This window comes from Herpailurus yagouaroundi, unplaced genomic scaffold (genome assembly GCF_014898765.1).
Source record: "Herpailurus yagouaroundi ecotype Mexico unplaced genomic scaffold, PumYag 203, whole genome shotgun sequence".
Taxonomy (NCBI): domain Eukaryota; kingdom Metazoa; phylum Chordata; class Mammalia; order Carnivora; family Felidae; genus Herpailurus; species Herpailurus yagouaroundi.
The window spans coordinates 2765984-2779589 of NW_024412434.1; the positions used below are offsets into that span (position 1 = coordinate 2765984).

Genomic DNA, 13606 nt, shown 5'->3' on the forward strand with positions numbered 1-13606 from the left:
TTAAAACAGCACTATTAAATATTTATCTAAGTAGATTACCTTCTAATGTGTAGATTACATACAGTGCTAATCTGTATACTCATGCTAGTATCTGTTCTTCTTTTATATATGTGCTATAGGTTATTAAATGTGCTTTATGGGAAACAACTGTAAATGAAGGTTTTTGTTTATTTGTTTCATTTTTAAAGGCATGGATAAAGGGGAATTCAGGAACCCAAGTACTTGATCTATTTTTACCATGTTTTAAAAAAAGTACATGCCTGAGTTAAAGGGGGTGGGGAAATTGGAATTATTGATATGTGTCATCCTAATTATAGAAATTCACAGGTTGACCTGCAGGAAAGAAAAGTCGTTTTTGGAATAGGGGAGCTTAGAATTGTATATTTTGAAACACTATTACTTCAGTTAGAAAATACATGTGTCTTTAATCACTTGATTTTTATTATTAATTTTTAGAAATTTACTGCATTGTGCTATAGCTCTCACATTTGCACTGCATTTTCTTTCTGTTACATTTATTATTTTAGCCAGATTTGCCCATGAAACCTCCCTGCCATTGCTCAGAGTTATGTGTTACCTCATTATTTTGGGGCATCATCATTATCATCACCAAAGTACTGTGTCAGGAAAAATTGAAAAATGTGGGAAATGTGGATAATTCCCCACCAGAGGCACAATCAAGTGCATTTCCTCTTTTGTGTTTCTTGCTGATTTTTTTTTTTTTTTTTTTTGAGGGAAGGAGAGAAAGAGCAAGGGAGGGGCAGAGGGAGAGGGAGAGAGAGAATCTTAAGCAGGCTCCATGCCCTGTGCAGACCTCATGCAGGGTTCTATCTCATAGTAGTGAGATCATGACCTGAGCCGAAATCAAGTCATGACCTGAGCTGAAATCAAGAGTCTGATGCTTAACTGAGTGGGCCACTCAAGTCCCCAGCTGATTTTGTTTTGATACTATAAACCAAAGGATTCCATGGAGTCTGGCTTACTCGCTGAAGCCACTCATGTTCCATAGGTGAAGAGAGAGTCTTATAGACATCTTCAAGTTCATTGTGGTTTTAGTATTTTTCCACATGCTTTGGATTTTCTCTAGGGCTAAGTGTGATGCCTTTCTGAGGAATTACAAGTCTTTATTTCAAAGCCAAATAGTTTGGTGTATTATTGTATTGTTGTATTAATGTTGAGTATACAAAGGACATTAGTGAGACCCATCACAATCAACTTCCTCTGGGTATGTTCAGCCTGTATGTGAAAGAAACCAACAGAGGCAGAAGGAGAGATAATTCAAAGGCTGTGGCGGTGAAATGGCTTCTGAGGCTGTGTGGGGTCTGAACTTAGAGGGTTTTGAGACCTCATGTAGACAGCTACTTGACTTAAGTCACCTGCCATTTTCCTGTAGGAAGACAGAACCTATAAGATCTTTGGATTCTTTTAAAAAAGCTTGTCTGATTAAAACTGAGTGATAATATCACCGGCATGGAATGGTTTAAAATTATCTTGCTTTCCCTCAGATATGTTCAGACAGTTTTGGGTAGTGGTATCAAAATTATGTTAATTTGGTAAGTTGGGTTATTACCTTTGGTGAATCAAGAATGAACAGAATCCTATTCAAAGACTCATACATGATTCTAGTCTGCAGCTTCCCAGTGGGTGTGCTGTCAATATGTTATATGTTCCAGGGGCAGGAGGTTTGTGAGAAAAAAAGGATCTTTGAAGTTGGATAGATTTTATTTCCAGTTCTCAGATTCATTCTGTACTTATTTATAGTTAAATTCTGGTCATATTAATCTCTCTGAATCGTAGGTTTCTTTTCTGTAGAATGAAGTCTAAAAGCGGCCCCATTTTTGTGTGAGGAGTTGAGGGGAGGATGTAGGGCACCTGCAAAGAAATGAATTGTGTGGTTATTGTGATGTTGTGATGCTGAATTGTTCTAGCAAGGATTCTCCTTTCCTTTTCTTGTGTTTTGTTTGCTTGTTTGTTTTGGTTTTTGTTTTTTTGGTATGTGTGGGTGTTTTCCCTCCTCTTATTGTTGGTGTGTGGTAGAGCTTTGCCTCAGTCTTCAGTGACTCTTGAAACTGATCCTCAGGGGCGCCTGGGTGGCTCAGTTGGTTAAGCATCCAACTTCGGCTCAGGTCATGATCTCATGGTTCATGGGTTCGGGCCCCACGTCGGGCTCTGTGCTGACAGCTCAAGGCCTGGAGCCTTTTTTGAATTCTGTGTCTCCCTCTCTCTCTGCCCCTCCCCTGCTCACACTCTGTCTCTCTCTCAAAAATAAATAAAGATTAAAAAAGTTAAAAAAAAAAGAAGAGAACTTTTATTTATTTATTTTTTATTTTTTAATTTTTTTTAATGTTTATTTATTTTTGAGAGAGAGAGAGAGAGAGAGAGACAGACAGACAGACAGACAGAGCATGATCATGGGAGGGGCAGAGAGAGGAAGACACAGAATCCAAAGCAGGCTCCTGGCTCTGAGCTGTTAGCACAGAGCCTGATGTGGGGCTTGAACTCACAAACTGTGAGATCATGACCTGAGCCCAAGTCAGAGGCTTAACCGACTGAGCTAACCAGGTACCCCAAAGAAGAGAAAGTTCTACACAGAGTGGGGCGCCTGGGTGGCTCAGTCGGTCAAGTGTCCAACTTCGGCTCAGGTCATGATCTCGTGCTTCATGAGTTTGGGCCCTGCGTTGGGCTTTGTGCTGACAGCTCAGAGCCTGGAGCCTGCTTTGGATTCTGTGTCTCCCTCTCTCTCTGCCCCTCCCCCACTTGCATGAGCATTCTCTCTCTCTGTAAAAAATAAATAAACATTAAAAAAATTTAAAAAAATGATCCTCAAATTTACAAAAGTATGTATTTATCAACCAACACAGTGTAACTTAATAATAGCTAGTGGTGAATGTGTGCTTGTGTTCTGACAGTGGATATACCTTATCTCTTTGTTGTAACACATCTAGGAGGATAGGCAAGGGCACTGTACTAATTTCCTATTGCTGCTGTGACAAATTACTAGAAACTCGTGGCTTAAAACATCACAAATTGACCAACTTACAGTTTTGTAGGGTAGAAGTCTGACATGGATCTCACTGGGCTAAAATCAAGGCGTGAGCAGAGCTCTGATCCTTTCCAGAGGTCCTAGGAGAGAATCCATTTTTTTTGCTTTCCAGAGGCTTCTTTCTTACATTCCTCAGCTTATGGCTTCCTTTTTTCATTTAAAAAAAAAATTTTTTTTTAACGTTTATTTATTTTTGAGACCGAGAGAGACAGAGCATGAATGGGGGAGGGTCAGAGAGAGGGAGACACAGAATCTGAAACAGGCTGCAGGCTCTGAACTGTCAACACAGAGCCCGACGCGGGGGCTCGAACTCACGGACCGCGAGATCATGACCTGAGCCGAAGTTGGCCGCTTAACCGACTGAGCCACCCAGGCGCCCCCCTTTCTTCATTTTAAAAGCCAGCAATGTAGCATCTAACCATTGTCACATCTCTCTCTGACCACAGTTGGGAAAGTTTTTCTACTTTACTAGATTTGTGTGATTACCCCCTTCTCAGGATAATCCAGGATAATCTCTCCAGTTTAAGGTCCTTCATCTGAATCATATTTTATTCTCTTTATTTACTTTGAGAGAATGAGAGAGCAATTGACAGAGGGGCAGAGAGAGAGAGAGGGAGAGAGAGAATCCCAGGCAGGCTTCGTGCTGTTAGCATGGACCGGATGTGGTCTCAATCCAGGAGAACATGACCTGAGCTGAAATCAAGACTTGAATGCTTAACCGACAGAGCCACCCAGGTGCCCCTGAATCATATTTTAAAGTCCCTTTTGCCATGGAAGGTTAACATCCACTGGTTCTTGGGTTTGGGGCATGGGCAACAAGGGGCATTATTCTGTCTACCACAACCACCATTCTCTTTTTCAATATGAGGACCATAAGGCTTAGAGATAGTTGAGGCCAGTGGATTTACCAACACCCACCGACAAAGTAAGATCAGAGCTAGTTTGGAATGGAAGTCTCTTTGATTCTGAATCCTGTGCTCTTAGCCTCTTTGTTACATGCAGTTCTGGGCTCTCAGCACATGATTGTACCTTAACATTAAAGGGGGCTTATAAGTGTTTGCCTGTGCAGTTTTAAAAACAGTTTGGAGGATTCTAATGTTTCTGAGTTAAAATGATTTGTCCTGAGGTAGGTGAGGAATGTATGGCCAAGTTTGGAGTTTATTTGTCTGTGGGTTTATCCTGAAGTGTGGGTGTTACCCTAAATTCAGCATGTCTGTTTTTATGGAGACTTGACTGATGAATGGATCAGAAGAAAGATTAAGCCATAACTATTGAAAGTAAAAATTAACTTTCAAAACTGATCTACTTCATGGACAGCAGCACAGATTCCATCTGTTAAAATATGGGTATGAGTCATGTTTCACAAATTTAAAAGCAGACATTTCCTTAATTTTTTGAAGGGCATGATAGAGATTTTTAATATGTGATGTTTTGTGAAGGTCTCGTTTTCTTTTGCTCTGCTACTATATGCATTCTTGCAGAGTAGATTTTCTAAAATTATATACCCTTCCCAATTTAACACAAAATTACTTCATATCCGCACCTGGCACTTAAATTTTGGTTTAAAAGAAAGCTGTGGAAATTGTATGTTATTGGCATATTGCAAATCACCAACTGTGATTCTGCCACTGAAATTCAAACAGCATTTGTTCGTGACACAGTCCAGATTTCATAATACTTGTGTTTTCTAAAAATGCGGGAGATAATTATTGAAACTAATATACATGTATAAGTTCTTCCATGTGTGGCATTTAAAGACTCGTTCTTTGTAATTTGCAATCTCCATTTTCAGTTTGCAGAAAGGACTTGATTCTTCAGAGAACACACCATTGTAAAAAGTTAATAACAAAACTTGAATTTCATTTGCTTCCAATTAAACACCAAATGTCAGAGTTTAATATCTTCAAAATGCATATTAAGCCACACACCTTGTGAGAAGTCTTATGATATTAAAATCAAGGATGAAAATTCAGAATCTCAGTGAAGAGCTTAAAATGGATATCATTAGTTTATCAGGGTTACTGAGGTACCTTGACTTTTAGCTTTATTTTGCAAGTTCAAAATTATAAATTGGATGTTACTGGATGGATGAGCATTCTAGTGCAGGATTATCAAATTATGACCTGTGGGCCAAATTTGGTCCACCACCTGCTTTGTAAACAAAGTTTTATTTTAACCTATTTTATTTAAACCATGCTCATTTATTTATGTATTGCCAGTGGCTGTTTTTATGCTACAAAGGCAAAGTAGAATAGTTGTGAGGGAGGCTGCATGGATTGCACAGCTCCAAAAATATTTACTATCTAGATCTTTCAACAGTTTACTGACCCCTGATCTAGTAGAATGTGTGTGTTACTAATCCTGGGAGATTCTTGCCAGTCAGTGTCAGATAAATAGGCTGATTTTATTTCTGTATATGGAAACTTCAGTGTATACATACAAACACCTTTCCATTTTTTTTTAACTGCTAAGGATTTCTTTTCCCATTTATATTGCTTATTGTAAGGTTGAGTGGTCCAACTATTTGTCCTACTTTAATTTCTTCTTACCACTTAACCTCCCTCCACGTTGTTTAATCAGCTAATTATATATGATGCCACAGCAGGGTTCTGAGCTTCATGTTTGTTTACATGTCTCTGTGACCTTAGGTTTTCTTTTTTTGTCTTATGAATTAATTGATGGTATATAAATGTTCTTGGAAATAGCATTTGCTCAAAATGACAATAGTCTCTCAGAAATAAAGATTGGAATGATTAAGTATTTACCATGGTCTGTAAATTCCTCTTACTTTCCTTTAACTGATAGGACTATTCACATTGGAAAAGCTTGAATTAGAGGTAGAAGGAGTGGGGATTTTGGGGGTCAGTCATGGTTCCACTTTCCTTGGAAGCCAAGGTTAGTTTGCAAGCATAGAATTGCAGTGTGAATGACCAACAAGGTACGACTGGTCTTTAGATCTTCATTACTCTGAGATTTTCAAGGACTGCCACTGTTTCGTGATAAAAAGAAATAGATTGAATTTTAATTTTCATGGTACTTTGTAATGCTGTATTATGATATTGTAGTTTTGAAATAATTTTATATTTGAGAAAAATTGCAAAAATAGTATAGACTGTTTCCACATACCCTTCATTCGCCTCTAATGTAATAGTGGACATAACTGTAGGACAATTAATTACCAAAGGTAGGAAACTAGTAACATTGAGTCAATACTGTCTGTAGCCCTCATCTGAATTTTGTCTTTTTTTTAATAAATGTATGATTTATAAATGTATGATTTATAAATGTATGATTTATAAATGTATGATTTATACATGTATGACTTTTTTTTAAATGTTTTTTTATTTTTGAGAGAGAGAGAGCACAAACAGGGGAGGGGCAGAGAGAGAGGGGGAGGAGGATAGAAGATCCAAAGCAGACTCCATGCTGACAGCAGCAAGCCCATTGAGGGGCTCAAACTCACAAACCTTGAGATCATGACCTGAGCTGAAGTAGGACACTCAACCGACTGAGCCATCCATGCACCTCGTCTCTTTTCTACTAATGTCCTTTTTGTAGCCCAGGATCCAGACAAGGACCGCACACTGCTCTGTCTCTTCCAACTTCCACAATTTCATAAGCTTTTCGTTGACTTTCATGACTTTAATATTTTTAAAGAGTTATTTTATACAAGGCCCCTTGAGTTGGATATATCTGATGTTTTCTGATGATTAGATCAAAGATACACATTTTCAGCAGGAATCACACAGAAGTAATTTTATATCCTTCTCTGCATTTTATCAGAGGGTGATATGACTTATTACTGGTGATGTTAACCTTGGTAAAGTGGTTTCTGCAAGTTTCTCCCCTGCAAAGATACTATTTTTCTCTTTTTAATTAAAAAGTATTTTGTGGGGAGATACTTTGAGATCTGTAAATATCCTGTTTCTCATCATATTCTCACCCAGTAGTTTTAGCTTCCATTGGTGATCTCGCCTGCAACAACTATTGCTGTGGAGATTGCTTGGTGATTTCTTCTATTTCCATCATTTCTTCTATAACTATTAATTGCAATGCTATGGTGTGGAAGAGCTGTCTATTTTCCACCATTAATGATTTCTTCAAAGATTTACTTATATCATCATGGATTCACACATATTTAGTTTATTTTGGAGCTAAAATCTAACTGTATTATTATTTACTTGTTTACAGGTTGTCTCAGCTTTGGCCATTGGGACTTCTTTCTGGTTGGCACCTGATTTTTTTTTTTTTTTTTAAACTATGTTTTTTTATTTCTTAGAGTCAGAGAGATAGAGCGTGAGTGGGGGAGGGGCAGAGAGAGTGGGGGACACAGAAACCTAAGCAGGTTCCAGGCTCTGAGCTGTCAGCACAGAGCCCGATGTGGGGCTCAAACTCATGAACTCTGAGATCACGACTTGAGCCGAAGTTGAACACTCAATCTACTGAGCCACCCAGACACCGTCCCTTTCTTTTTTTACGTTTATTTATTTGTTTTGAGAGAGAGAGAGTGTCAACGAGGGAGGGGCAGAGAGAGGGAGAGAGAAAGAGAATCCCAGGCAGGCTTCATGCTGTCAGCACAGAGGCCAGTGCAGGTCTCAAATGCACAGAATCATGAGATTTAGACCTGAGCCAAAACCAAGAGTCAGACGTTTAACCGACTGAGCCACCCAGACGTCCCACACCTGATTCCCTTTGATGTGCCTCCTTCACTTTTGAGTACTGCTTTACTTTTTAGCATTGCCAAGGTGTTCCAGGCCCATCTATCATTTTCTCTGCCCCAACCCTGGAATCAGCTATTTTTCTAGGGAGCCCTTGTTCATTTATTGGAAAATGGTATCAGAGGCCAAGATTCAGACACTTGTGTTCCTTCACACGGTGTGATCGCTTCTAGGACCTCTCAGTGGGCAGGGCTAAGAACCACACATGCATTAACATTCATCCATCCCTATCTTGTCAGTCTACCTGCCCGCTTACAAAACCACATATTTATATTGATGCCTGTAATTTCAATCTAACATCACAGAATTTATTTCCTTATTTGTAATTTCTGTTTCTGACAGTGAGAATTTTGACTTTCATTATTCAAAATATTTTTCTTTCTTATTCATTACTTGTGTGTGTGTGTCTGTCTAATAGGGTGAGAATTTTTTTTTTTCTTTCAACGTTTATTTATTTTGGGGACAGAGAGAGAGCATGAATGGGGGAGGGGCAGAGAGAGAGGGAGACACAGAATCGGAAGCAGGCTCCAGGCTCTGAGCCATCAGCCCAGAGCCCGATGCGGGGCTCGAGCTCACGGACCGCGAGATCGTGACCTGGCCGAAGTCGGATGCTTAACCGACTGCGCCACCCAGGCGCCCCAATAGTGTGAGAATTTGTAAGCCATGCACTTGTGAGAAACAAATTTATGTGAAAGTTGTTTTTTTCTCTAACCTTAGATTAAGCAGTGAAAATAGTTTTCTAAAATTACTAATTCTTTTCTCTCCTACCTCCTTCATTGTTCCTATTTTCTTTCTTTCAACCCTGTTCTTAGTAACTTCTGGGCGATAACTGTCTTTTATCCTTCCTATATTTCTTATGCACAAATGGGCAGACACGTATAATTTTTAATACTCTTTCCTACTGAGTGAAAGGTACCTTCTACCTTTTGCTGTATATACAGTACTATATATCATACATATGCATTACATATAAAAATCCATTTTCTTTTCCTCTTAGTATATCATTTACAAAAAGATTTAAATTGACCCTATTTCCTTTAGCATTCTGTGATATAAAACCATTTTATTATTTTTCATCCTTAGAGTTTTGGATTTGAAATGCACAACTGAGAAATAAAAAAGTAAACCATCAAAACTCAGGGAAAGACTGTTTCTTTGAAGTTTGGCTTCCTAAGACATAACATTTCTGGGTGCTTAGATAGCAGTATTTCTCCTCTATCAATTTATGTCCAATGTGGTATAAGTTTTTGGTAGCAATTATAAATGCCTTTGTTTATAAATGCAAATTTACCTTCCATTTCTAGCTGGTGGCAGTGTTTGATGAGCAAGATCCACATCATGGAGGTGACGGCACCAGTGCCAGCTCCACGGGCACCCAGAGTCCAGAGGTATTTGGCAGTGAGCTGGGCACCAGCAGCGTCTCCGCCTTTCAGCCTTACCAAGCGACAAGCGAGATTGAAGTGACACCTTCAGTCCTTCGTGCAAGTAAGTGAAGGCTCTTTCTTCTCTGCATGTTTCATCGTAATTTGCAGGAATGCCAACTCTTGTTATCCAGCCATGCTCCTGTGAATGGAGTTCATTATCGTTTTTATCAAAACTGATTAAGTTTAGGACCTGGGCAAATGTCTTTTGCTGGAGAGGTAGTCAAGATTCTTCACACATTAATATATTAGGCTTATTTTACTTTAGACTGGTAGACTTTTAATCGCTCACCCAAGGTAAGTAAGGATAACCGTAAAGTTATATTACCTGAATTTTTCTTTCTGTGTATTTCTTCTGAATGTTAGATCAAATAGGAAATAGTCAAAGGCCTCACAGTGAATCAGAGCATAGCATCTCTGATTGATAATCAACTTGGATACAGCCATTACTTGAACTCTATCTAAAGAGCAGGTGATGAAGTGACCGCAGGGATAGAGTTATCTTCAGAGATTTGGAAGAGTGGCTGTTAGAATACATTCCGCAGGAAGGAAAATACAGGGCTTCTTGAGTTTATATTAGGAATCTGGGGTCATAGAGTACTCAAGTTCTAGAATATTTGCCTGAATAATTCTGTCTGCCATTCTTACAGATTTACTCAGAAAAGTGGAGAACTTTTGCTAAAAATAAATTCAGTGTTTGTAATTATCTAATCTTATAATTGAGCAGTTGTTAAGAAGGTCCATTTCAATAAATTTATAAGTTAAAAATTGTTATCTTTTAGTCACATTTATGTAGAAACATTGCAGTTTTTCAAGTGCTGTGTGATTTTGCCAATAGTCTTTAGTACATCTTCGTGTATAATAGATAATAATATATAATATTATATTATATATTTTATATTTTATTATATATTATATTATAATTTTATATTATATATATTATTTATATATATTTATATATTAATATATATAATATATATTATATATAATTATAATTATATATATATTATATTATAATATCTCTATAATAATACACAGAATCCTAAATAGAATATAGTTAGATAGTATTTAGAATATATGGTTTATTCTTATAAAATTTAGGTTTGTATGCATGTATAAACATATTTTTAAACTAATTTTGTAGAAGTAACGTTTGATTACTACATGAATATGCTATTTTAAAAACCTTGTTGGATTTACTTCAGGCAACATTCCTCAAAATGTGAGGTATGTGCCATGCATGGCATGGTATGCAAGGCAATATGTAAGTGGTACACTAGTTACTTTTTCTGTTGTATAGCAGCTCATTAAGTCCGTGTTTTTAGTGATTGCTTGGAATAAACTCACTTGTTATATTTTTTAATGTTTATTTATTTATTTAGAGAGAGAGAGAGACTGCGAGTGAGGGAGGGAGGGGCAGAGAGAGAATCCCAAGCAGGCTCCACGCTGTCAGTGCAGAGCCCTACATGGGCCTCGATCTCAAGAACCATGAGATCATGACCTGAGCAGACATCAACAGTCAGACACTTAACCGATTGAGCCACCCAGGTGCCCCTAAATCCATTTATAAAAAGTAGATTGCCCAAATGTGATTTAAAGTAAATTTTAAGGCTGTCAGTGCTGAGCCTGCTTGGGATTCTGTCTCCCTCTCTCTTTGCTCCTCCCTTGCTCATGCACGCACACACTGTCTCTCTCTCAAAATAAGTAAACTTTAAAGTAAATTTTTAATTAAATAATACTATAGGTATTCAGGTGCCTGATATTTGGAAAATAGTGTCTTTATGTGAATAATTGCACCCTAATATACATAATTAAATATAGAGCTTTTTCTTATGTTGTTGTTGTAGTTTTTTATTCATGTGTTTTATAAAGCCGGATATGCCTTTAATGTAGCTGCTCCTTAAAAAAGTGTTGGAGGGGGCGCCTGGGTGGCGCAGTCGGTTAAGCGTCCGACTTCAGCCAGGTCACGATCTCGCGGTCCGGGAGTTCGAGCCCCGCGTCAGGCTCTGGGCTGATGGCTCAGAGCCTGGAGCCTGTTTCCGATTCTGTGTCTCCCTCTCTCTCTGCCCCTCCCCGTTCATGCTCTGTCTCTCTCTGTCCCAAAAATAAATAAACGTTGAAAAAAAAAAAAAATTAAAAAAAAAAATAAAAAAATAAAAAAGTGTTGGAGGAAAGATAAATGCTGTCTTTATGTTAAGAAGAATTTGAATGGCATACTTTCCATCAAGTTTTGTCTTTTGACTGTTCTTCACTCAGCAACATTTCTTAACCACCACCACCCACATTTGGCTGGTCCTGTTGTGTTAAAATTTAAATGCTGTTTTCAACACAAAATATCTCTTTTACCTTGTCTTTATTGAGAAAAGGAACTTTTATTTGAACCATTTGAAATGTCTTATAGCCATCAGTGGGAGAATATGTAAATATTACTTTTCAGTTCTGAATTTTATATGCTAAGTTTATTTAGATTTTATGGTTTGGGCAGCCCCTGGGCAAGTGTTTGGTAAGCATCTACTAAACACAAGGTTTAGTGACTATGTAAAAGTTACCCATTATATACGAATCCCCTGTCTATTAAGATGATTGGTCATACTGTATTAATACCACTCACTCAAACATAGTACAAGAGTTGGACTATGATGGGCCAGGCATTGTGATAGGTGATGAGTCCAGAGTTGAGTTAATAAGGCCTCATCCTTGTCAACAAGGAATTTATGTTTAGTGGTCTTCCTGATTTACAAATATGGAAATAAAGAATCTAATGATATATAGAAATTTGTGGAATTGGGGAATAATCAAATCTAATTAAGTGCCTGGTTAATATAAGGTTTCAGATAAATAAACTCCTAATACTTAAACTTAGAGAAAGAAAGTGATAACTCTATATGTTTTCCAAGTTTTGCTATGAATGAATTCATTCCTCTACTTCTCTGCATGAAGAATTGATGTATACAATTTTTTTTTTTCTGAGTAAAACAGGGAACATTAAGTTTGCGAATTAAGATAAAGCTTAGATGGATTTAATACACAGAATTCTCATATTCAGGTCTTTTTATGCTTTTTTATAAGTTGACACTAGTTTGTCCTTGTAATACATATAAAGCAAGAACCTTGAGTTAGTTAAATTAGTGGTTCTCAGGTATGAGTGATATTTTCCCACAAGGGATAATTGAAAATATATGGAGATATTTTTGGTTGTCACAACTGGTAAAGATGGGGTATACTATGAGCATCTGATTAAGGCCAAGGATGTTGCCAAACATCCTACAAGGCATAGGACAGTTCCTCACATCAACTCTCCTGCCCAAAATGTCAATAGTGCTGAGGTAGAGAAACCCTGAATTAATGAATCATCGTCTTTATGGTCAAAATAGCAGTTATCTAAGAGAAATTAAAACTAACACTTGATAAAAATTTTCTTGAGCCTAGTATATTGAACAGTGTTCTGAATAATACCCTTAAACTGAAGGACAAAAAGTGATGACTAGCTAATAATGATATTCCTCATAGAAGGTAATCAATAGAGGGAATTATGGGCAGTATTACACAAACAGTGCAAATATAAATATTAACACTAAAGTAAGTTTTTTTAATTCCAAAAAATGTGCTTTAAAAAATGAAAAAGTAAATAAAATAGACCACATAGTGAAAGACTATATAAAAATCTTCTTAGGTTGAAGAAATAAAGTAAAAAAAGGATAACCATAAAGAATAGGTACCTGCAGGGAATGGAGAGAATAAGATGAACGAAATGGAATAGAAGCAAGGCTGACTTAAAACCTCTTGTTTTGTATAGTTTGCATTCAAAGCATGTTATATTTTATGTAGTTAATAATCAAATTTTAATACTATTAATAGTTTAATAGTAATTCTTAAAAATCATTTGACATAAGTAAACATAAATTATATGTCCAGTTGGTTGCTCAGTCATCCAAGAGTAACTATTTCAGGTAACTATAAATATTAGTAATTTGTACCACCAAGGGAAGATGGAAAAAAAAAAGCATGAAACAAACGAACCTTGCAACAGTTTGTTGTTGGTAACATTGGTACCATTAGTCTTAGATTGTTGGGTGGATATTATGAGATGGAGGAAATGAAGAATTATAATAATATTCTAATTCTATTTCTTGTGCCATTGAGGATTCAGGATTCAGAGTATAGAGGAAAAGGAATACAGATACAACTTAGAGTAGAATACATAAAAACCCCATGATTCTCAATTTGAATAGGACATATAATGAATCTATGGTATGTTTCATTTCACACACATACAAAAATAAATAAAAATAAAAAAGGAAGGAGGAAGGAAGGGAAGATTCTATATGCATTTACTAAATATGTCTAGAATTAATGCCCCAGCCCAATAACTGAACATTCCCTGATATCTAGACTGTACTTTGGGAATTGCATTTTCCATTCAA

General features: G+C 37.1%; 1 protein-coding gene across 18 annotated transcripts in view; it reads left to right on the top strand.

Annotated features, from left to right (window-relative positions):
- The window catches only part of PARD3 (par-3 family cell polarity regulator), a 565232-nt gene that overhangs the window by 153590 nt on the left and 398036 nt on the right, over positions 1-13606 (top strand). For all 18 annotated transcript variants that reach the window (XM_040451006.1, XM_040451017.1, XM_040451003.1 and 15 more), the window contains one exon: positions 9066-9246. In XM_040451006.1, the coding sequence (XP_040306940.1) occupies positions 9066-9246 (181 nt within the window). The remainder of the gene's footprint in view (positions 1-9065; positions 9247-13606) is intronic.